General features: G+C 47.1%; 1 protein-coding gene across 1 annotated transcript; it reads right to left on the bottom strand.

The window, feature by feature from the left end:
* Positions 1-6,834: 6,834 nt before the first annotated feature.
* GML (glycosylphosphatidylinositol anchored molecule like) lies at positions 6,835-17,705 on the bottom strand. Its single transcript, XM_003942073.3, has 3 exons — positions 17,609-17,705; positions 16,904-17,011; positions 6,835-7,291 (listed from the first exon to the last, which is right to left on the bottom strand). Exons 1-3 carry the CDS (start codon positions 17,679-17,681, stop codon positions 6,996-6,998), a joined length of 477 nt encoding a protein of 158 aa, XP_003942122.1. The 5' UTR covers positions 17,682-17,705; the 3' UTR covers positions 6,835-6,995.
* Positions 17,706-24,658: the final 6,953 nt, after the last annotated feature.

Here is a 24,658-nt window from a genome sequence, read left to right as displayed (position 1 = left end):
CATGTCCTTGGTGTGGTAGTGCAACCTCACCGGGATGCCACCTAGTCCTCCTGCCCGTCTGTGCCTGTGTACACCCCCTCCCATCAGCTGGGTCTGTTCTCATCTGTTTTGGGGGTTTCTGAGCCTGTGGCCATGAGCCGGCATTTCCCATCCCTCCTCAGCCCACTCACAAGGAGGCTGGGGCTACAGTGGACCCCAAGAGCTCCCTCCTATCCAGAGGGAACTGTGGGTACAGCTGAGGCATGGAGGTGCCAGCGCCAGCACCCTTGTCTTGCTCCGGACTCTGTGGCTTCCCAGATGCCCTGACTTTGAGACCAGGACGCCAGTCCCGGAACTCACTTCCTGCAGGCCTCGGTCATGTCACTGTGCTGACGCAGTGATGAGGTGCAGATCCCAAGCCTCCCTCCGCATCTCACGTCCGGGCCCTTCTCCCTTCCTGTAGGTCTGGCCGCTCCCCACTGGAGTCTGCCTCCTGGGGACCAAATGGTCGACAAGGCGGACCTGGGACATTTCCTCTAACTCAGCTGGAGGGTGAGGGCCCAGCGAAGCCCCAGAGGCAGCAGAGAGGGCAAGCAGAGGGCACCCTGGCAGTCCAGGAGCCCCCACTCTAATGTTCTTCCCCAGTGGGGAGTTGCCAGAGCCGCCTGGAGAAGATCCTGGGGCTGTGCTCACAGAGCAAGGCCAGGGCGAGCTGTCCTCGAATAGACTGGACACCCTCAAGGTACACTGTGGAGGGAGAGGGGCTCTTTCTCTGGGGAAGACCAGGCCCCCGCTTTCAGGGACTCCTGTGAACCAGGCTGGGCCAGCCCTCAGGCCTACAGCAAAACTGTCCACCTTCTCTGGGTCTGTGGGTCCTGCCCATTCTGGTCCTTTCTGCCCCCAAACCTGGTGTCCAAGCCTGCACCCCATGATCTTTTGAAGAGTCCTTAGATTCCTCTCCCAGCTTTGAGAAGGAACTCAAACCTCAGCCCCGACCCTGCATCCTCCATCTACCTGCCCTGGGCTGAGTTCCAGTAGCCCTGGGCCAGAAGCCTGAGCACCCAGCAGCCTTTGGAGCAGCTATGCCATCTCCTGATCCCAGCCAGGAGGACCAGGAGTGTTAGGGCCACTACACAAAGCAGGAGCCCCTCCTCTGTAGCCTTGGACATGACATCTTCTTTTGTGCAGTGATTTTTCTCCGAGGGCCACGGTGTTAGTGACAGCGGGGTCACCAACGCAAACAGAAAAACGGTTGGGCACGGTGGCTCACACTTGTAATCCCAGCAATTTGGGAGGCCAAAGCAGGAAGATCACTTGAAGCCAAGAGTTCTAGACCAGGCTGGGCAAAAAAACAAGGCCCTATCTCTACCAAAAATTAAGAATTAGCCATATACAGTGGTGGCACCTATAGTCCAAGCTACTCAGGAGGCTGAGGCTGGAGGATCACTTGAGCCCAGGAGTTTGAGGCTGCAGTGAGCTGTGATGGTCACTGCACTCCAGCCTGGGCGACAGAATGAGATCCTGTCTCAAATCAAAAACAAATACAAAGAAGAAAAAGGAAAGAAATAGAAAACGGAGGAAACAGCAACCCGAATGCCTGTTGCCAGGAGAGTGTTTTTGCCCATGTGGTCCACGCACACACGGGTGAGTTTTTACTGCTGTGGAAATGAATTCTTTTAGAGTCGCATGAAGATGAGGGTGATCAACAGTGCAGGGACTCACAGTGCAGCCTTGAAGGCAGTCAATGTCGGGAGACTGCGTCCCACGTGGTTCACGTTCATTACGTGAACCGCTTACAAAAGAAGCAAAGGCCAGAGAGAGAGTGAGATTGGGTGCAGGTGCCTGTCCTGGGGAAGTGGGGAGGCTAGTCTCTGTGAACATGGAGGTAGTGGGACTTACTGCCTGTATGGCAGGGCTTGGGTCGGGTGGAGTGTTTGTGATATCACAAAGACAGGGTCTTTGTGCAGAAGGTGGGAGTCCTCGCCTGGCACCTGGCATCATCGTTCCAGTTCCATCTCCTCTGCCCTGTCAAATTCTCTGGGCCTTCTCAGACCCCACCTCACATGAGCTTCCTTCAGAGATCCTTAGTAAAATACCAGCACACTGAGTCCAGCAACACATAAACAGAAGTATACACCATGGAAAAGTGGGATTTATCCCAGGAAGACAAGGTTGGTTTAACATCCAAAATTAAAGATTGTAATAAACCATATCGGTAGAATAAAACAAGAAAAATCACATTCTCATCTCAACAGATGCAGAAAGTGCATCTGACAAAACCTACCACCAATTTCACTTTAAAAAAACTAAACAAACTACAAATAGAAAGGAGCTTCTTCAACTTCATAAAAGATATTTATGGAAACCTTACAGCTAACCTCCCACTGAATTGTAAAAGCTAGCTGCTTTTCTCCTAGGTTAGATTAGGAGCAAGGGCGTCTTCTCACCACTACTATTCAACACTGTATTAGAGGTTCTAGCCAGAAGAAGTCAGCAATAAAAATAAACAGAAGTCAGCCAGACGGGAAAAGAAAAAGTAAAACTCTCTTTTCAAACTTTACATGATCTTTTACCTAGAATATCCTAAGAAGCCCAATAAAAACAGTATTATTTCTAACAAAAGTAGTTCAGCAAGATTTCAGGGTACAAGATCAATATGCAAAAATCATTTGTATTCTCTCTACTTGTAATGAAGAATTAAAAATGAAATTAAGAAAATAATTTCATTTTCAGTTTCACCAAAAGGAATAGAATACTTAGGAATGCATTTAACAAAAGAAGTTCAACACTTATGTTCTGAAAACTACAGAACACTATTGAAGGAAGCTAGAGATCTACATAACTGAAAAAGCATCTCATCCATGTTCACGAGTCAGAAGACAGGATGTTGCTGAGATGACAGTATCCCTCAAATTGATCTGCAGATCCAACATAATCCCTATGACAGCTCCAAAGAATCCCCAAACAATCTCTTCTTTGTAGACATTGATAAGATGATTCTAAAATTCACATGGAATTGCAAGAGATCTGCAATGCCAAAATAGTTTTGAAAAAGAATAAAGTAGAAAGACTCACACTTCCCAATTTTAAAATTTACTACAAAGTAGCAATAATCAAGACTGTGAAACATTAGCACAAGGACAGATATCTAGATCAATAGAACAGAATTGTGAGTCCAGAAATAAAACCATACATCTATGGTCACCTGACTTTTTTACAAAGGTGTCAAGACCATTCCATTGGGGACAGAATAGTCTTTCCAACAAATGGTAATGAAACTTTATAACTATGTGGAAAAGAATGAAGTTGTGTCCTTACCTCAGACCATATATGAAAATTAATTTGAAACTGATCAAAGATCTAACTGAGGGACTGTGTTAACTTATCTTCCCAGATCTAACTTCTCTTCCCAAGTCCACAAGGGGCAGGACTTCAAAGGCAAGAACTTCCCAGCACCATACCTCCATCCACCATCCCCATCTGGGAGCCTAGAGTTCTTTGTGTAACTTTTGTATGCATGGGAAAGGTGAGCTCCCTTTGTTTAGAAAACCCGCAAAAAGCTATGGGAGGACTGTGGGCTGGGCAACCAATCCAGCATCAGAGTCAAAAATCAATCACTCCAGAGGAAGTTTGGAAGAACTCCTCTCACCGGACGAGGACTTGAATGGGACAGGAGTAATTCCTAGATTAAAAGTCTCCCTGCTCCATACCTGTGCGGACTCCATCTCTGGATCCCCTCCCATGACAATGTGGGAGTTCCCTCTCTCTCACTGTCTCCCTACTTCTCTCTCTCTGTGCCTAAAAAATAGCTTTACTGCAAGACTCTTTGAGTCTGATATTCACCTGAACGAGCCCACTGCGCCTCCAGGGCCTCTTCCTCCATTCCTGGGACAGGGGGGCAAGAGCCTAAAACACCCAGTTACATAATCATAATAGCAAAAGTGTAACAGTCTTAGAAGGAAACATAGAGGTAATCCTTGGTGACTTTGGTTTTGGCAAAGATCATGGCACCAATAATACAAACAACAAAAGAAAAGATAGAGTTTGGATTTCACCAAAACTGAAAACATTTGTGCTTCAAAGGACACTCTCAAAAGTTACAGGACAACTCACAGGATGGGAGACAGTATTTGCTAATCATCTATCGGATCAGGGACTTGTATCATGAATATACAAAGTACTCTTATAACCAAGGAAGGGAAACAAATGGCCAAAAGACACATGCAAAGATACTCAATATCACTAGTCATATGGGAAATGCAAATCAAACCCACGATAAGGTGGTACCTCACATCTACCAGAAAGACTAAAATCAAAAACATGAGATAATAACAAGTGATAGAACCCTCAAACTTGGCTGCTGGGACTGTAAAATGGTGCAGCCACTCTGGAAAACAGTCTCCTAGTCTCTTAATTACACAGAGAGTTACCACAGAACCCAACAATTGCACGACTAGAAATATACCTAAGAGAATACACGTCCAAGTTTCCAAGATGGCAGTGTACAAGCAAGCTGGCTTCCCTCCCATCTCAAAGAAAATCAAAATCAAATATACAGCACTGAAATTATCACCAGCAATAGCCCAGAACTCAAATATGAGGATGAGATAGTTCCTGGGCCACAGAAAAGTAGAAAAACTCAGAGAAGATGGTAAGAAAACAGGATTCATACCCACAATTCCCCTCTCCCCAATCTGTTCAGCACCAAATGTGCAGAACACTTTCCCCCAACTCATAGTTTCTACACTGGAAAAAGTGACATGCAGGTAGACAACCAGCTTCCTTCCCATTTTGGGTTTCCTGGCAGGAGACCTGCCCTGCCTCAACCCAGGGGAAACACCAGGAGTGCCTGAAGGGAAATATATTTCTGAGGAAAGTCAGAGACGAAAGGGGAAATGGGACTACCATCCCCACAACTGAAAACTCTGCTGTGTGACTCAGCCAAAGGAGGCACCAAATCAGGATGGCTGTTCACAGTGCCATGCTGGAGGAAGTAAGTGCCACAGGACCCAGGCATGCAGCCCTGGCCAGCCTTCCCACACTACCAGGATATCCCCTTGGAGCCCCCCTCTTTGGGACTGGTAGCACTTTACTGTTAACTAGAACCAAGGCAAAGTTGGGCTCATGTTGTCATATAGTGCAGAAAAGGAGGCAGCAACCTAGCAGGAAAAAAGAAAAAGAAAAAGAAACACATAAATCACAAAGAACTCTAATCAAACATATCCAGTAAAAACTAGGCTGGGTGTGGTGGCTTATACCTATGATTCCAGCACTTTAGGGGGTCGAGATGGGAAGAGAGCTTGAGCCCAGGAGTCTGGAACCAGCTTGGGCAACATGGCAAAACCTCATCTCTACACAAAATATATAAAAATTAGCTGGGCATTGTGTCATATGCCAGTGGTCTAAACTACTCAGAAGTCTAAACTACACAGAGACTGAGGTAGGGGGATCACCTGAGCCTGGGAGGTGGAGTTGCAGTGAGCCATGATCACCACTACACTCCAGCCTGGGTGACAGAGTGAGTTCCTGTCTCAAAATAAATAAATAAAAATTTTATTTATTTAAATAAATAAACCCCAAGCGAACAAACATAAAGAAGCCAGACAGAGAAGTGTGAAATAAACACGTAATTATTCTGTGCAAGGACATAGACATACAGTCACAAGAAACAACAGCAAACAGGGAACCAAGACCTTCCCAAGCGAACACAGCAAAGAACCAGTAACTGATCCTAAATTGACAGCAATATGTGAATTCGCTGACCGAGAACTCAAAATAGTTTAAGGAAACTCAGTGATCTTCAAGATAACAAAGAAAGGCAATTCAGAAATTTATCAGAAATATTTAACAAAGAGACTGAAATAATTTAAAAAATCAAACAGAAACCTTGGAACTGAGAGATATAGTTGCTGAACAGAAAAATTCATTACGGGCTCTCAACAGTAAAATGAATAAAGTAGAGGAAAGAATCAGTGAGCCTGAAGACAGGCTATTTGGAAGTACACAGACAAAGGAGAAAAAAGAGAGAAGAATGAAAATGAAGAACCTGTAAGATACAGAAAATTACCTCGAAAGACCCAATGTAAGAATTACTGGTGTTCAAGAGGGAGTTAACCAAGTGCTAGGGGTAGGAAGCTGATTCAAAAAATAATAACCAAAAACTTTTCAAAACTTGAGGAAAAGATAAATATTCAGGTAAAGGAAGGTTAGAAAACGCCAAAGAGATCTGACCCAAATAAGACTACCCTGACACATATGATAATCAAACTCTCAGAGGTCAAGGACGGAGAGAGGACCCTAAAAGTGGCAAGAAAAATAAGACGTATGAGGGAGCTCTAGGTCACCTGCCAACAGAATTCTTAAGAGAAACTCTACATGCCAGGAGGGAGTGGTATGACATTTTCAAAGTGTTGAACAGAAAAAAAAAATCCCCAACTGTCATCCAAGAATAATGTATCCAGCAAAACTGTACTTCCAATGTGAAGGAGAAATAAAGTCTCTCCCAAACAAACAAAAGCTGAGAGAATTCACACCACCACAGCTGTCTTGTAAGAAATGCTAAAGGGAGCTCTTCAATCTGAAAGAAAAGAAACACTCTTATACAAAATGAAAACATCTGAACGTATAAAACCCAGTGGTAAAATTAAGTACAGACAGACCAAAATATTGCAATGCTATAATTGCAGTGTGCAACCCATGCATAACTTCGAAGTATGAAGTCCAAAGACAAAACTACTAAAATCAATGATAGCTACAGCAACTGATCCCTGAGCAAGGGAGAAAAAAACAGATATGAATAGAGACTCTACTATGACTACTCAAGTACATGCAGGCAAACAAATGTTCATGAACATTTCCACTAAACAATAATTTTCTTTATTTTTCTCTTACAACAAACCATAAATGGGCCACGTATAGGAGCAGTGGGTAAGTGTCCCTGGCTTACAATGGAATAATGGAGAGCAACATTTCTCTGCAGAACAGGTGAAGATGGTCAGACCCTCCAAGGAGGGTCCTCATAACAGGATACTGCTGACTATGATAAAGGCAAAGCTCAGGAATAGTTTTGACTCCCCCAACCGCACAGTTCCTTCTGGAAGTTCCTCTTCAATTGTTGCATCAGGTAATATGTCCCTTTCAAGATTAGTAGGTCCTCCTGCATTGCAAGTCATGCTATTACAACAACGAACCCAATAGAAACTATTCGCTTTGATCTGTTTTCTTGGGGCTTCAGGAGGCTGTTCAGCTGGATACACAAATGTGCAGTTGTTTGTACAGTTCTTATAAACAAGTAGTTCACGAGAGTTTATGCCTAAAAAAAGCAGCAATGAAAATAACTGATTTCATTTTTCTGCTTGTAAATATTGAAGCACATACACCTCACATTCAACCATAACTAGCTCCACGTCCACATTCTACACTCCCAGCTGTGACAACATTGTCTAGAATACTTGACTGAGAGAGAATATCCAAGTCCACTAGCGGGTCTCATCACTCCAAGAATATCTTCCAGAGATAGTTTTCTACCTAAACTGCCATCTTTAGGCCTCCGGCCCTTCCAAAATGATATCATGGTACCTTGTCATGTAGCTACACACAATGAAACATCTTGTTCATTTTTTGTGGTAAGAATTCTAGGCTGGGCACAGTGGCTCACACCTGTAATCCCAGCACTTTGTGAGGCCGAGGTGAGCGGATCACAAGGTCAGGAGTTTGAGACTAGCCTGGCCAACATGGTGAAACCTTGTCTCTACTAAAAATATAAAAAATTAGTTGGGCATGGTGGCATGCACCTGTAGTCCCAGCTACCTGGGAGGCTGAGGCAGGAGAATCCCTTAAGCCCAGGAGGCAGAGGCTGCGGTGAGTGCAATCATGACATTGCACTCCAGCCTGGGTGACAGAGCAAGACTCTGTCTGAAAAAAAAAAAAAAAAAGAATTCTAGAGCTCTAGAAATTTAAAGCAGACCAGAAATCATGTTTCGCTTATGGTCCAGGGATCATATGGACCTTTAACAGGGGTGCCCATGTTAGTGTGTCCTTATCCAAATTTTCTGCAGTTGGCAAAACGCTTCTAGAGTAAACTCCTTCTTGGGACCCTCAGCCTTGTGTTTAATCTCCTGGACCAACATATAAATGCTCTTGAGCCCTTGGTGCCAGCCTCCTCCCCAGCACAGACTTGAAGCAACATTCTAACTAGGGTTCCACAGCTAACGTGATTGATAACCATCACTAGAGGGCTTGTCCAGTGGCCTCAGCTGACCAATGCCACCTGACCCAAGCTCCATGTAACACCTCCTTCAAGAATCCCTAGGTTAAATACCTTGGCCCTTATCATTACTTCCGTTCCCCTTGAAGTCTATCCAGTGTTTACACAAATACTTTATTCTAAAACTTACCATAATTGATGTATCCATTCATGGCTCTAGGTCTTGTCTCCTCCATAACACCAGAAAGAACTAACGAATATGAACCAGTCACTTGTTTTCTATTATTTTCCATTTTAAAAGTTTATTGGAGTTCAACATTCTACAGAAATGTGCCTGACCATAAGTCAACAACTTGATGGATTTTCAGAGTGCTGACAGCCAGTACTCAGCAAACAGCTTCGGACACAGAGCTGCATGACAGTCCCAGGACTCTCCCCTCCGTTCCTCTACGCAGACACTACTGTAAGGAGCTCAGGCCAAAGACAGGAAATGCGTGGGCTTCTAAACCTATAGGCTAGTTCTGTTTGCTTGGAAGTATACAGTATGTCTGCTTTTGTGTATGGCTTCTTTTGCTCTACTCCGTGTTTATGAAATTCATCCCTATTGTTGAACACTGCTGTATACTGTTCATCCTCATAACTGTGTAGCATTACATTAGTGAACATACCATAATTTATTGGTGATGGACGTTAAGGCTGTTTCTGGTTTTTGTCTACTCCAAATAGTGCTGCAATGAATATTCTTGTCTTGTATTTGCCTTGAGGTGAGCCTGTAAATTTTTTTTTAAATATTAGCTAGGTACCTAGGAGTAGAAGTGCTGAATCCGAGTCTCTGATATGCAGTGTTAGCAGATAACATCGAATTGTTTTCCACACTGGGTTGAACCTATCTATAGTCTGAGCGATTGTGCACACTTCAGAACCCTGACAACACGTGGTATGATCGTTTTAGGACATTGAGTCATTTCTTGTGGTGTTATGGTGTTGTGGTTTTAAGCTGCATTTCTTTCAAGGAGAATAACACTGAACAACTTTTCTTATATATTGTGTTACACATTCAGATACCATTTTCTGACAAATTTCCTTTAAGTCTCTCGATCAGCTTTTTATTAATTTGTAGGAAGAAGTTCATTATATTGTGAATACAAGTCCTTTTGTAGGTACATGTTTTGAAATGCTTTCTCCTCATCTGTGGCTTGCAATTTTAACTATTTCACACACACACGCATCTTCTTAGGAACAGAAGTTGTGAAATTAAAGGTAAAATGTATCAGTTTCATTCTTATGTGACTAGCACTATTTTGTTCCATTTTTTGAATTCTTAATTCCTAAAAGTCACAAATACAGCATTTTATATTTTTCTCTAAAAACTTCGTTGGTTTAATATTTACATTGAGATCCACAAACCACCTCAAACTGCTTCTTTTATATGGCACAAATATTGTGTACAAATATCTAACATATCCACTACTACTCAGTGCAAAGAATTGTCTTTACCCACTGCACTGCAGGGTCAACTTTGTCAGAGATCAAGAAACCAGATGCATGTGGCTTTTTTGGAATTATTTCCCTTCTAGTGTTGTATTTTTCAATCCTGACCACAGGGCCCAACACTGAACTGCCTTGATTAAGGAAGTTATATGACTAATCTTTACAGTTCAGAGCGCAAGTCCTTGGGCTTTTCTCATTTTCTCCGAGACTGCTTTGGCTATTTCTAGCCCTTCATCTTTTCAATAAGCATTTGGCACCAACTTGTCAAAACACAAACACACCCCTGCTGAAACTCTGATTGACATTCTTTTGAATTTGTAGGTGAACTGGAGAATAGATATCCTTACTCTGTTGGGTCTCATGATCCATAAGCATAGTGTACAAATCCACGTGTTTAAGTCTTTAATGGTCTTTTAAGTCTTCAACAGAGTTTTTGCAGTTTCAGTGTCGAAATCTTGCACAAATCTAGTTAGATTTGTGGTGCTTGATTTTGTGATATTTTAAAGAACAACATTCCTTGGAAATTTTCATTTTCAATTTGTTTCTTGATGTACAAAAAGACAATTCATCTTGTAAACTGATTTTTGAATCCTTATCTTGTATCCAGGATCTTTCCTAAAGATAATTGTTATTTGAAGTTTGTTGTCTCTGATGAACAGTAAGCAGTTTAAATTCTTTCTTTCTGCTCACCATGCGTCTTAATTCTTCCTGTTGCCTAACTGAAATACCTAAGAACTCCAGTTTCTTTGGGAATAGAAGTGGTGATGGCAGACATTTCCCTCAGAGATTTGGAAAGGGTGTTGGATTTTGTCAACACATTTCAGCATCTACAATTATCTCTGCCCTTTTCTTTGTTAATATGGTGAATTAAGCTGGTGGGTTTCAAATTGTAAACCACATTGTAATTGTTAGTGAATCCACAAGATACTGGGGTTATGGGGTGTGTGTGTATCTTTTATTTTAAAATAGTTTTAGGTTGTTAGGAAAGTTGCAGAGATAGTACAGAGTTCCTATATGCCTCATACCCAGGCCCCTTTTCTCATACTGCCTACATTACTATGGCACACTTTTCACAACTATTAAACAAATACTGATAAATTCTCACTAATACAATTCCATATGTTATTCAGATTTCATTGATTTTTCCTTACTGCCCTCTTCCTTTTCCAGAATCCCATTGAAGATAGTGCATGGCATTACATGTGCTTACATACATCAAGGATTTGGCTGGTTTTGTTAGTATATTTGCATCTGGAGTCATATGAAACGGTAGCCTATAATTTCCCTTTTTAAATAGTCTTTGCTGGTTTTTGGTTTTAGGGTTAAGCTTCCATCATAAATGTACTGGGAGGCAATTAATCCTTGTTGGTGATCTGGAAGAGCATGTGTAAGACTGCTGCTATTTCTCCCACAAATATTTTGAAGAATTTGCCAATGAAGCCATCCGGGCCTCGTAATTTCTAGGTTGGTAGGTTTTCCACAAAGATTCCATTTCATTAACAGGATACTTCAGCATTACAATTTTGTTGTAGGTCAGATATGGTTGTGTTTTTCACATTTTTGTTTAGTTCATCAAGATCTTAAATTTAGCTCAGGAGGGCCATTTAGAGGAGACTCCTATTTTCTTTATAAGGCTTGTAAAATTTGACGATGGCTCTCTCTTTATGTCTGATACTGGAAATGTGAATTTTAGTTTTCTTTTACTCTCTTATTTTATTTTACCAACACGGTGACTATTTCCAAAGAACCAACTGTTGGCTTTGTTGATTTTATATATTCCTTTTTTTTTTCTACCTTAAAGATTTCTGCAATCCATTTGATATTTCTTCCTTTCTCATTTATTTGGGTGGATTTTTCATTATATTTCCAGGTCTTGAATGGAAGCTCAGATGCATCACCCTCTAGGATGTCACTGTGATGGTATAGATTTTGCTCTAAACACTCCTTTGCCACTTTCCACTCACTGGACATGGCCCGTCTTCATAATCATTCACACCTTAGTATTTCCTAATTTCTGCTGTGGCTTCTCTCTTGTGTAACTGATTATCTAGGAATGCTCTGCTTAATGCCATGCACTTGCGAGGCTTCCTAGTTCACCATTATTTCTAGCTTAATTCCACTGTAATAGAGAAAGAAATCTAAATAATTTCAATCCCTTGACTCTGCTGATGCATGTATTATGTCATTCATTTTGTAAAAGTCAATGTTGTAAACATCACATGTGAACTTGCAAAGAATATGCATTGGGTGATTTCTGGCTTCTGATATGTTGATTATTCCATTTGTTAATGGTAATGTTCAGAGCTTCAACAGCAGAGGTGGGCAAGGCAGAGCCCATGGGACAAATCCAGCCCACTCAGTGTGTGTGTATACGACACTTTGTTGTACCACAGCAGCAATAACATGTTATTAATGGCTGTTTCCGCCCCTACAAAGACAGAGCCAGGTGGTTTCAACAGAGACAAGATGGCCTACGAAGCTGAAACCATCTACTATCTGGTCCTTCACAGAAGCAGCCTGGCCACCTCTGTCTATAGCCATAATGAGTTTTGTCTCCATACTACAGCATCTGGTAGCTATAGTGAGAGGGGTATTAGCGACAACTACGTGACTATGGATTTGCCTACATTTCCTAAGTTCTGTCAAATTGTTTTCTTTTTTTCTTTTCCAGACAAGATCTTCCCACTTTGGTGCCCAGGCTGGAGTGCATGGCACAATCGTGGCTCACTGCAGCTTCAGCCTCCCCAGGCTCAAGTGATGTTCCCACCCCAGCCTCCTGAGTAGCTGGGACCACAGGTGCATGCCACTATACCTGGCTAATTTTTCCGTTTTTTGTAGACATGGAATTTAGCCATGTTACCCAGGCTGGTCTCAAACTCCTGGGCCCAAGTGATCCTCCTACCTCAACTTCCCAAAGTGCTGGGGTTACAGGCATGAGCCACTGTGCCCAGCCTCTGTGATCACATTTTAAGCATATCTCTTGCAGCCAGAACACATAGATTTTTGTTTACTCTGAAAGTCCTAGGCTGCTAATTGTAACCTTTTAAATGTTAATGTAATTAATGATGTAGTAATTATTTAACTTGCTTTTCATTAAATGTTTTCAGATAATTTTGTATTGAAATAGAATCGTAAGAAGTAACAGCCCATGTGGGCCCTTTATTCAGTCAGTGAGGGCCCACATGGCCAAACACTTTGCAAAGCTAGGTAACACCAATGCTAACACCTTGCAAAACTACCATAGAGCATCATGGGAGTACTGTCATTTCTATCATGCTATATTAATGAAACCACATAGCATGTAACCTTTGGAGACTGCCTTTTGTCACTCAGCATAAATTCTTGCAGGTTCTTGTGAGTTGTGTGCATCTATAGTGTGTTCCTTTTCGGTGCTGAGCAGTATCCCATGGTGTGGATATACCATGGTTCATTTAACCCTCTACCCATTGGAAGATATCTAGAATGTTTTCAGTTTGGCGGTATTAAGAAATAAAGCTGCTGTGAACACCCATGTACATGTTTTGGTGTGAACCTAAGTTTTTAGTTCTCTGGAAAAAAAACACCTCGGAGTGCAATTCTGGGGATGTATGGTAGTTCCACTTTTAGTTCCTAAAGAAAGTGCCACACTGTTTTCCATATTGGCTGCATGTCTCCATTCCCACTAGAAATGCGTGAACAATCTGGTTTCTCTGAACCCTCACTAACACTTGGTGTCGCCATTATTCTTTATTTTGGTCGTTCTGATTGGTGGTATCTGACTGTGATTTTGATTTGCACTTTCCTCGATGGGTTAATGACGTTGGTGATTTATCAATGTGCCTATTCGCCATCTGTGAATACATTCTGCTGAAATGCACTTTATGTTTCTTGCCTATTTTCTGATGAGACTGGCTGCATTTTGACTACTCAATTTTGAGAGTTCTTCATGTGTTTCAGAGTATTAGTTCCTTGTGGAACATGTGGTTACAGGTATTTTCTCCCAGTCTGTAGATTGTCCTTTCATTCTGTTAACAAGGTCATGCAGAGATTAAAAGAAAAAGATGTAAAATGGGCTGAAGCTCAATGTTAAAAAGCTTGCCTTTTATGGACCATGCTTTGGTGTCAAGTCTAAGATTCTTTGCTTAGAACTTGATGCTAAAAGTTTCCTCTTATGTGTTTTTATTCCTAGAAATTTTAGTTTTACCTTTTTACATTTAAGCCCATGATCCATTTTGAGTTCATTTTTGTGTAAGGTTTGAGGTCCAGGCTCATTTTTGCCTATCAGTGTTGAGGAAGCCGTCCTTCCTCATTTGACGGTTTTGGCACCTTGGCCAAAAATCAGTTGGGCATATCTGTGTAGAGTGATTTCTAGGTTCTCAATTCTGTTCTGCAGATCTATGTGTCTGTCCCTCCACTCACTGATGTTGGCTGTGGGTGGAAGGAAGCTCAATCCCTGACACTCAAAATGCTTCTTTCCATAGAGGTCTTTTGCTTACCATCCTGCACAGCCCCAGAAATCAGCAAATCTCCTGAAAGGAAAAATGCCCCAGCATTCCAGCATTCCCAATCTCTTGTCCTAGTATCTCTCAGGGTTCATTCAGAAAAATGGAGATCCTAAAGCAGTATAGGTCTAGGTCACTAAATACAAGTGTTACAGCTGCCATGACCGTGGGGGAGCCAAGAAAGGAAGTCAGTGAGTTGAGGCTGAAGATCAGAGGAACAGTCCAGAGCTAAGTCCACTTACATTGGGGCAGCTGGAACAGGGCAATATCAAAGGCCATGCACCTTTGTCTTCTCAAGTAAGGTTGTGCAGAGGGGTCTCTTGCAGGGATGTTTAAACTGCTCCACTGGAGCAGCCATCACTAGGCGGGCCAGTAGCCAAATACCTGCTGGAGTCTTAGGAACTGCTTTCAGTCAAAGGCTCAGAAGTGAAGATGGGATGGGCATGGAGGAGGACACAAGTGAGGGCAGATTGAAGTCCACCAATGTCCATCACTGTATAAAACCATCACGATCTTCCAGGAGAGTGATCTCTGCTGCACCCATACCTTGCAAATCTCACTCAAGTTCCTCTTTTTGACAAGTATTGCCCCATGAGGGAGTTGTGGAAAAGATAGTTCTCAGTCTCATTTAGAGGCAGTAATCGCAAAATGACAAAACCATGCCATCAAGGTCCCCAGCAGTGGCTACTGGGGAGACAAAGCCCAGATTCTTAGCCTCCTGCCCATGTCCCAAATCAGCAGTTGGTCTGAAGAAGAGGTGTCTATTAGTCTATTCTCACACTACTATAAAGAACTGCCTGAGACGGGGCCATTTATAATTGACTCACAGTTCCACATGGCTAGGGAAGCCTCAGGAGACTTACAAACATGGCAGAAGGGGTAGCAAACACATCCTTCACCAGATGGCAGGAAGGAGAAGTGTCAAGGAAAAGCCCCTTATAAAATCATTAGATCTTGTGAGAACTCACTCACTACCATGAGAACAACATGAGGGCAACCAGCTCCATGATTCAATTATCTCCCACCGGTTCTTCCCACGACACATGGGGATTATGGTAGCTACAATTCAAGATGAGATGTGGGTGGGGACATAGTCAAACCATCTCGAGGTGGTAATCGGGGAATTATTTTTGCACAAAGCTTAGAACACAGAATGACATGTGAAGTTGCAAACACAACCACGGACGCTGGGAACAAAAGGGCTGAAGGAAAGGTCCTGAGCAGGGCCGCAGACAAACCCTCCATGTGGGCACCAGGACGCACACTGGCTGCACCCTCCCTGCTTGCTTCATTGGTCACTGGGCCTCTGGCCATACACCTTCTGCAGGTGAGGGCCCTACGGAGAGGGGCCACCTTTCTCTGAGTACCAGAGGGCTCTGAGGAAGAAGGAAGAGCATCCTGGAAGTGCAGGCTCTGCCCTGAACTTACGCTTGGCCTTCCCATCTGTGTGTGGTGTGCTTTGCCCTGAGGGGTCCATGGCGCATCCACTGCTTGGACCTACTGAGCTGGAAGCACTCTCTAGACTACTAGAAATCGAATGACCACTGAGGACTTGCCTAGGCAGCATGGGTGTCTACACACACAACCAGGGACAGTGGAGGCTCTGAGATCCAGCAATGCTCCTACCCCCTGGAGACACTGCAGATGCGCGGACAGACTATCCTACCTTGCAGAGTACCTGCCGCTACAAGATGATGCATGCTGGCCTATCATGAGGCTAAGACCAAGGCCTGCAGAGATGCACTCAGGGTGGGCGACGTGAGGAAAGGGGAAATAGAGCTGGGTGCAGAGAAGAAAGCAGACTGGCTCTGCCCACAGAAACTACCTGTGGGGAACATTCCCGTGTGAGACCCCCAAAAGGTGTGAGTCTCACTATACGGTGAGTTTGATCCCAAACACAGTTTCCTACTGGAGGCAGTCGAGCTATCCGGAAAAATAGGAACTTAAAGATGAATGATCAGTTTCTAATATCGACCACAATATCGTTTGGGCCTAAAACTATGCGGTGCTGCTAGACCGAGTGACCCCCTGCCTGTAACCGGTTCCTGCTTTTAACTTTTTTATGACTCTCTCTTTAAGAATAAGTTTAAACCTTTTCTTTACTTACCTGACTGCCTTGTACCCTAGATAATGGTTTAACTGCTGATATTTGCAAAGCAAATGCCACCATACGGGATGGCTTTGATTTCTGACTCAGAGACTCCTGAATGGGGAAGTTGAGATAAGTTGAGTCAGGAGTAGACAAAGGAGAATCCGGTTAAAAGATATTCTGATGAGCAAAACCAAAAAACCTTTTCACATCTCAGTTCTAAAACAAGATCAAACCAGAGATACCTGCAGCCAGGAGGAATAATGTCTGGATATAAACAAGCTTTGTGATCACAGGAAACTCTGTTACTTTTTACAACCACTGATTGTGTATCTGACTTTTCAATTGTATAGGCCATGTAAGGTACACATTTGCATTTCCTCTTGCTATGATGTAAACCAGAGCAGAAGAAAGTGTATTTATTCCTGGCCTTTGAAAAATAAAATTTGCTGTTTAGGCACAGCCTATCAGCCCTCCAGACGCCTCGCTTTCTCTCTCTCTGTCTTTTCCAAGCGCACCCCCTCTTCCAGGTATTGGGACCCTCTTGCAGGTCGAGAGACCCCCAGCAGACGTGCCTACCCGTCCCGGACGGTCCCCGACAACTACCCAAGTAGGAAACTAATCCCCAATTTGTCAAAATGACAAAGAGGTACTTACGAATGGAGATTGTCATACAGCGCCTAATGTCATACGGACATACTCTAATGTTGGGACAGTTGAAGTCGTTTATGACCCCACAGTCATGGCATTTCAAACTATAGGTCCCTGAGGAGAGAAAGAGACATCAGGCTTCTGCTCCCCCATGCCCTTTCCACCCATTACCAGCTCACTCTACCCTCCCTCAATGGCCAGTCCTTCCCCTCTGCTTCCAAGGACTTCTAGCCGGCACATCTCAGCCTTCTACGCAGCCCGAGTCTGGCCCAGACTAGCTCCTGGGAGGGAAGCCAGGCACCACAAGCGCGTTCCCTGCTCTCCCACGCAGGCTCCAATGAGCGACCCTGGCGGCCACATATGGGATTGCTATGCTCTGCAGACCAGGCCCACCTCACCAAGGACACTGGACACTCACAGGGGCCAGCGTCCTCCTGGGTTTCCCTGGACACAGCCTCTCCTGCCTGGCCCCGATGGGGAAGAGCCACATCAAGGTTTCCTCTTGGTCCCTGGTCAGTTGCTCTTCCATCCTAACCCTCTCCTTGCTCACGACTGCTCCTTGACTGCCCTAGTGCCCACCCCTGATCACACAGACAATGCAGGCCCCAGCTGGCTGAGACATGCTCCGTGTTCCAGCCAATCATTCCAGTGACCCCCAGAAGCTCCAGGTGAACTGTCCTCTCCTGGACAGTGAGAGGGAACGATACTTACAATGAGGACTAATGGTGACATTGGCCGCTGCCAGTGGGAGCCCCACGGCTAGGAGCAAGGCAAAGAGGAGCATCACTTCGTGCAGGAGCCTGGACCTAAAGGTGAGGAGGCCCAGACAACACATTAGTGAGCCATGGCTCCTTGGCCAGCTCTATGCCCCTGGCTTCAATGGCCTCCTAAGTGTCCCTGACTCTGCCCACCTGAATGCCTCCCCCACTGGGCCAACAGCTCCTCAGGTACAGCACTGGGATTGGGCAGGTCTCACTCACACACAAGGCTGCACCAGGCCTGTGCCGTCACCTCAGACAAACTCACCATCCCTCCTTGAGTCAGGGGGGTCCTGGGGCTGCTTCACATGGCAGCTTGCCCAAGGGTCCCCATGCTCCAAAATATTTTTCTGTATCTACTGGTTGATTCTGAAACTCAAAAGCAACTTGTGAAATGTTCTCAAACACTGCCCACTGATGAGCTTCCTGCTCTCACATGCAACTCAACAACATGAGGGCTAAGATGACTACAGGAATGGGAGAAAGACAGAACATGCCGGAAGCCAAACTTGAAGGCATCCTGGTGTCATTACAAGAGAACTACTCTCCCGAAATCAAGTTTTCCCTCACCCTGGGCATCACGGAGCCAGCAGCTAATTACTGACAAGGGGAGGGTCTGGGGCACCTCACAACTAAGTCCTGATGCCAGCACTGTGGGCTCAGAAATGCCCCTCAGGTCAACAACCAGTTGCCACAACTGAGACATTTTCAGGCAGGGACCCAGCTGCACCTTTACTCCTGCAAATGCACTATCTCCACCCCTACTCCCCCTTCAGCAGTCCTACTCAAAGGAGAAGCTCTGTCTCCCTTGTTCAGAACAGGTCAGTCCTCAGTGCTCAGCGGGGTACCTCCCTGGGCACAGCTGCTGACTGCACACCAGCAGCCTGCCTGCTGACTCCTCTCATGCTGAGGCCTCTCCTGGAGGGGATCAGAGCCTGATTTGTAGCTCCCCCCCCCCCCGCCCGCCACCGCAAGAGCAGCTGGGGCCACAGAATCAGAAGCTGACTGTGTAGCAAGAAGCCACACCCCAGGGACAGGGACCATCAGGATCCGGTACCCACTTTGCCCCACCCTGTGTACTAAGCCCAGCTCCAGTGGGGAAGGCTGAGATTTTATGTATGTGCCTCCAGCCCTAGGTCATCAAGTTTGAGAAGAAAGATGGGCTGGTACCTCTAGGATGCAGGAGACCAAGACTGAGGGCCTGTCAGTGCCCACACTTGGAAGGGGCTCCTGACTCACCAGGCCGGTCAGCTTCCCTAGCGGTCAGGTCTTTCTGACAAACACCTTCCATCCTGAAGCTATCTTAGGGGCCCCAGTCAGTTGCCTCATTAGCATACAAAAAGACATCTTAATCGTTCCAGAGATCCCCAGAGTGTTAGTGGCTCCTGTGTGAGGAATCAGACAGAATTCTCCTCGAAATCTGAGGGAAACTAGTTCCAGGTCACCCCTGCTTCTTGGATACCAGAATCTTTGGATGCTGAAGTTCCTCATAGAAAATGGCTTAGTATTTACATATAATCTATGCCAGGCATCCCCAAACTTTTTACACAGGGGGCCAGTTCACTGTCCCTCAGACCGTTGGAGGGCCGCCACATACTGTGCTCCTCTCACTGACCACCAATGAAACAGGTTCCCCTTCCTGAAGTGCGGTGGGGGGCCGGATAAATGGCCTCAGGGGGCTGCATGCGGCCCACGGGCAGTAGTTTGGGGACAGCTGATCTATGCATATCCTCCTGTATACTTAACCATCTCTAGATTATAATGTCTGATACAATGTACATGCCATGTAAATAGTCGTGATATTGTATTGGTCTTTTATTTATATTTTTAATTATTGTATTGTTATTCATTTTTTCCCTAAATATTTTTGATCTGTGGTTGGTTGAATCCTTGGATGTGGAAGCTGCAGAAACAGAGGGCCAAATGCACTAAGAGCAAACATTTTGAAAAAAAAATAAAAAATGCTCCTATCACCCCATTACTCAGGAAATCACAAAAGTTTTAGGAGCTCTGTGCCAGGAACTGCAGATAACGACCAAATACATCTCTCATAATAGCACAGACAATACAACAGAAACACAAGTAAAACCACAGTTCACTAAAATGCTGGTATTGGCATACAGATGCTTTAAAATAACTATAATGAGAATATGAAACAGAAAAAGATAAAATTGATTTAAATAATATAAAAACTATCAAAAGATAAATTAAACCTATCAAAAGAATCAAATGGACATCCTAGAAAAGAAAAATAAACTATTCAAAATTTAAAAATCACTTGGATGACATGAATACCCAATTGGACTCAGCAAAAGAGAAAATTAGAAAATGTAAAAACAGGCCTATAAAAAGTATCCAAACTGATACCCAGAAAAAGGAAAAGAAGAAAATGAACAGAATCAGGGCAAAGAGACACCCAGACGAGAGTCGCCTATAGAGCACACACACAACTGGAGTACCACGAGTGGACAAAGAAATAGAGGAAATATTTTATGAAATACTGGCAGGTAAATTTTCCAAGAGGAATGAAAGGGATCACCCCAAAAACTTGAAAAGTTCCACAGGCCCAAAGCAGAATAAGTGCCAGGAAAACCAATCTTAGACACGCCACACTGGAACCACTGTGAACTTGAGAAAAGCGAAACTCTTAGAAGCAGCCATAGGAGGAACAAAGACATATCTTAAACAGCAGCAACCCACACTATGGCAGGTCTTCCAACACAAACCATAAAAAACAGAAAAAACAAAAGAATCGTATAGCTTCAACAGCAAGGAAAGAAGGAAGTTACACCGAGCGTTCTATTCCACTGACGTGAAAACGTATTCGGAAATGAAGACACCATTAAGATGGCTTCGGACAAAAAGCTGGAATATTTTACCAGCAGATCCACTACAAGAAATATTGAGTTTACAACATATTTTGAAATAAAATACATGACAATATCCCAAAGCAAAGGAGGCCACAGAGCTGCAAGGCAGAAACAGTTCTGCCCGCGCCAGCGAGTGACGGCTTCCCGGCGAGGACAGGCTTCAGAGCCCAGCGCGGTGTCGGACCCCAGAGGGCACTTTGTGACCACGGTGGCACTGAGCAGTGAGTCACCCCTGCAAGGATAACTGGAAAACCTTCTCAGTAGAAGTCAAGAATATTTTGGGCACAGCGATGATAAAGGATGAAAAGCAGGAACGTGGCAGCAGCAGCCTGAAAGGACGCTGCAGGGACGCTGCAGGGAGGGCCGGGTTCCACCGGGAGAGGAGCCGAGGCTGGAACCGAAGCCGCCGCCTCCCCGTCCAAAGCAAGGAACCGCAAAGGAATGGGGAGCAGAATGCGGAAGGGGCTGCGGCCCCGAGAGACCCCCGTTTCGGGAAATCACTGGCAGTGTGGGGGTGGGGTGGCCCCCGGGACACCCAGAGCGAAGGAGGCTCAAGAAGAGAACGGGCCCCACCCCCAGACTCCCGAGGGAAGCCGAGCTCCAAAGGGAGGGGGGCCCTGGGACCCCTGAGAGGAGCAGATTTGGGGACTGTCTCCCTGGGACCCTTGAAAGAATTTGGGGGTCTCCCTGGAACCGTGAGGGGAGCGGAGTTGAGGGGTCTCCCTGGAACCCTGAGGAGAGCAGAGTTCCGGGGGGGTCTCCATGGGACCCCGAGGGGAGCGGAGTTGGGGGGTCTCCCTGGAACCCCGAGGGGAGCGGAGTTGGGGGGTCTCCCCGGGACCCCGAGGGGAGCGGAGTTGGGGGGTGTCCCTGGAACCCTGAGGGGTTGGGGGGTCTCCCTGGAACCCTGAGGAGAGCAGAGTTCCGGGGGGGTCTCCATGGGACCCCGAGGGGAGCGGAGTTGGGGGGTCTCCCTGGAACCCCGAGGGGAGCGGAGTTGGGGGGTCTCCCCGGGACCCCGAGGGGAGCGGAGTTGGGGGGTGTCCCTGGAACCCTGAGGGGTTGGGGGGTCTCCCTGGAACCCTGAGGAGAGCAGAGTTCCGGGGGGGTCTCCATGGGACCCCGAGGGGAGCGGAGTTGGGGGGTCTCCCTGGAACCCCGAGGGGAGCGGAGTTGGGGGGTCTCCCCGGGACCCCGAGGGGAGCGGAGTTGGGGGGTGTCCCTGGAACCCTGAGGGGTTGGGGGGTCTCCCTGGAACCCTGAGGGGAGCGGAGTTGGGGGGGTCTCCCTGGAACCCCGAGGGGAGCGGAGTTGGGGGGTCTCCCTGGAACCCCGAGGGGAGCGGAGTTGGGGGGTGTCCCTGGAACCCTGAGGGGTTGGGGGGTCTCCCTGGAACCCTGAGGAGAGCAGAGTTCCGGGGGGGTCTCCATGGGACCCCGAGGGGAGCGGAGTTGGGGGGTCTCCCTGGAACCCTGAGGGGAGCGGAGTTGGGGGGGTCTTCCTGGGACCCCGAGGGGAGCGGAGTTGGGGGGTCTCCCTGGGACCCTGAGGGGCGTTTAGTTCCCAAGGAAGTAGGGGTCCCTCCCCGGGAAGCGCGGCACCCCCGCGGCGTTGTCAGGGGGTCCAGGCGGCGCGGAGGCGGCTCCCCGGAGCAGACTCACCGTCTCCCAAACCGACCCGCGCCTCGGAGCCTGCAGCGATCCCAGCGGCCCGCGCGGCCGTCCGCCCCGCCCCCTTTCTGGAACCTTCCGGGGCTCTGCCCTCCCGCCGGTGCCCACACGTTGGCAAGGGCCCCTTGGGCCCCAGGTGAAAATACTTCCCACGGAAATCTGCACGCCCCGGCCTGGTCCACGCGCCCCTCGGGAAAGCCACGGGGAACATTCTAGAAGCCCGCGGTCCCTGGGCCGCCTGCGGGCACCGCCAGGCCCGCCCCGCCCTCGAGGTCCGCGTGCCCCGCCCGCGCCCCCGGCCCCTCCCGCCGGGCGGTCCCGCCGCCCCCGCCCCGTCACCGACGGGGACCCGGAACCCTCCGCGCAGCCGCGACGCGCCGCCTCCGGGGCCCGAACCCGCCGCGGCCCGCGCGGCCCCGCCGAGGTCCCGGGGAGCCCGCCTGGCCTCCGCCCGCGCTCCGCGAGGTCGCCTCGAGGCTGCGGGCGGCCGGACGGCCTCGGCCCAGCGCCTCCTGCGGGGCGAAGGACACGGGGGGATGCGTTTCTGAAGGGGAAACGCTTCATCCGGGAGGGAGCCATGGCCGCCGGGGGTGCGGGGCGGGCCGGCCGGCCTCCTTCCCAGAGGAGGCGTTCTGGAATTCGCGGCGGCCCCCGCCTGCCGTCCCAGCGCTTGGCCGGCGGAGTCGGGCAGATCACTTGAGGTCAGGGGTTCGAGACCAGCGCGGCCAACGTGGGGAAGCCCCGTCTGTACTAAAAATACAAAGGTGAGCTGTGCGTGGTGGCGCAGACACTCGGGAGGCTGAGGCAGGAGAATCGCCTGGACCCGGGAGGCGGAGGCTGCAGTGAGCCCAGATCGTGCCTTTGCGTTCCAGCCTGTGTGGTAGTGGAAAGTCATCTCAAAAACAAAGAAAAAGAAACGATGTCTCTGTTTTATGAAGAAGAGGAGCACACATTGCTGCCTGCGTTTCCTTGGCACTGGTCAGATACGGGGAGCTGGCCAGCGCGGGTCGATGAGTGGCGGCGGTGGGTACACCGAGGCTCAGAGGTGCAGCAGGGGGTCTCCGTAGCCGTCAGGTAAAGCTGGCTTCAGGTGACGGCAGGCAGTTTCAGCAGCCAGGCCTCAGAGCGTGACATCCTTGGAGCAATGTTTTCTACCCTGAGTGCCGAGCCGTCTCCCCACCCGCTCTCTGCCTTACTTGGGTGTGACAAAGATGGCCCAAGTTGTATAGTCAGCTTTCACACGACTCCTCAGCTTGGACAGGTTTCCGTTTCTAGGCTTTGACTTTCCCCTTGAACCTCATCCCACACGCCTGTTCCACCCAGGCCGCTGGCTTATGATGGGGACCCATGGCCTGACTGCGGCAGGCTCCTTCTAGGGGCACTTTGTCTTCTGGGGTCTGCCACACTGTGGGGGTTCTTGTTGGCCTTCTGCGACTCCCCAGGGAGGGAGCACTTGGAGGCGCTTCCATGGGAAAACTGGCTTGATCTTTGGGGTTCCTGGAGATTCTGCGCCACCTCGGTCCCCTGTGAGCCAAGACCGCACTCTTGCTGGCTTTCAGCTGGTGCCCAAACTGTAACTGCCATGCCAATGGCTCCCCTGGGAAGGGCTCGCCCCTCTTTGGAATTTCAGTTGGCGTGGGCCTTGGGCTTCCACATCTGTCCAAGGGCCTTTCAAATGTGATGTTTAACCCTGTGCATGAATTTGCCCGGTTGTCATATTCTGAGTAGCCACAGCCTACTGCATCCCATGTAGAAGTGGGAGTGGCATGCTTTTTCCCCGACTTTTTAAGCCTGTGTGTTTACATTTGTATCCAGTCACTACTCTATGGGAATTCCTTGGTGGTCTGATTTGGAGATTCCGTTTCCTCTGCCTTTACTCCTGGGGGTTAATCATTTCTGTGCCTCTGTCGAACATTTGTATTTGTTGCTAGTCAATCAGAGGCTGAGGGTCTGTCCCCCTCCAGTGATGGTTTCTGTTGGCTTCCCGGGATGAGGATGACTCATGACCACTTGCAAGTGGCTTTTCTGCCTGAGGTTTACGATTACATAGTCATGTAGGTTCTAACCCAGGCCGACTGATGATTCCATGGGCTTATTCCCTGCCTAGCATTGGAGGGATAAAACTCTCTGGATGCCTGATCTAAGGGGCCTAAGGAAGGATGTCTTTATTTCCCAGGTGAGAAGATGGGAGGGGTTGCCAGCATAATCTTTATGTGGAATTGTGGTAATCTAGAAGACACAAACTTCACCAAGAAGTGAAACAAGCAAGGGCCAAAGATTACTAATAACGAGATAAATATCAAAGGTCCTAGGAAGGGCAAAAACCAAGTGAGAATTAGGAGGGTGCTTTTTTCTTTCTTTCTTTCTTTCTTTCTTTTTTTTTTGGACCGACTATGGAGTGCAATGGAATGATCTCAGCTCACTGCAACTTCTGCAGGAAGGCGCTTTTAATAGTTGCCCAGA

Source organism: Saimiri boliviensis, chromosome 15 (assembly GCF_048565385.1).
Source record: "Saimiri boliviensis isolate mSaiBol1 chromosome 15, mSaiBol1.pri, whole genome shotgun sequence".
Lineage (NCBI taxonomy): Eukaryota > Metazoa > Chordata > Mammalia > Primates > Cebidae > Saimiri > Saimiri boliviensis.
This window is presented reverse-complemented; position numbering and strand designations above follow the sequence as displayed.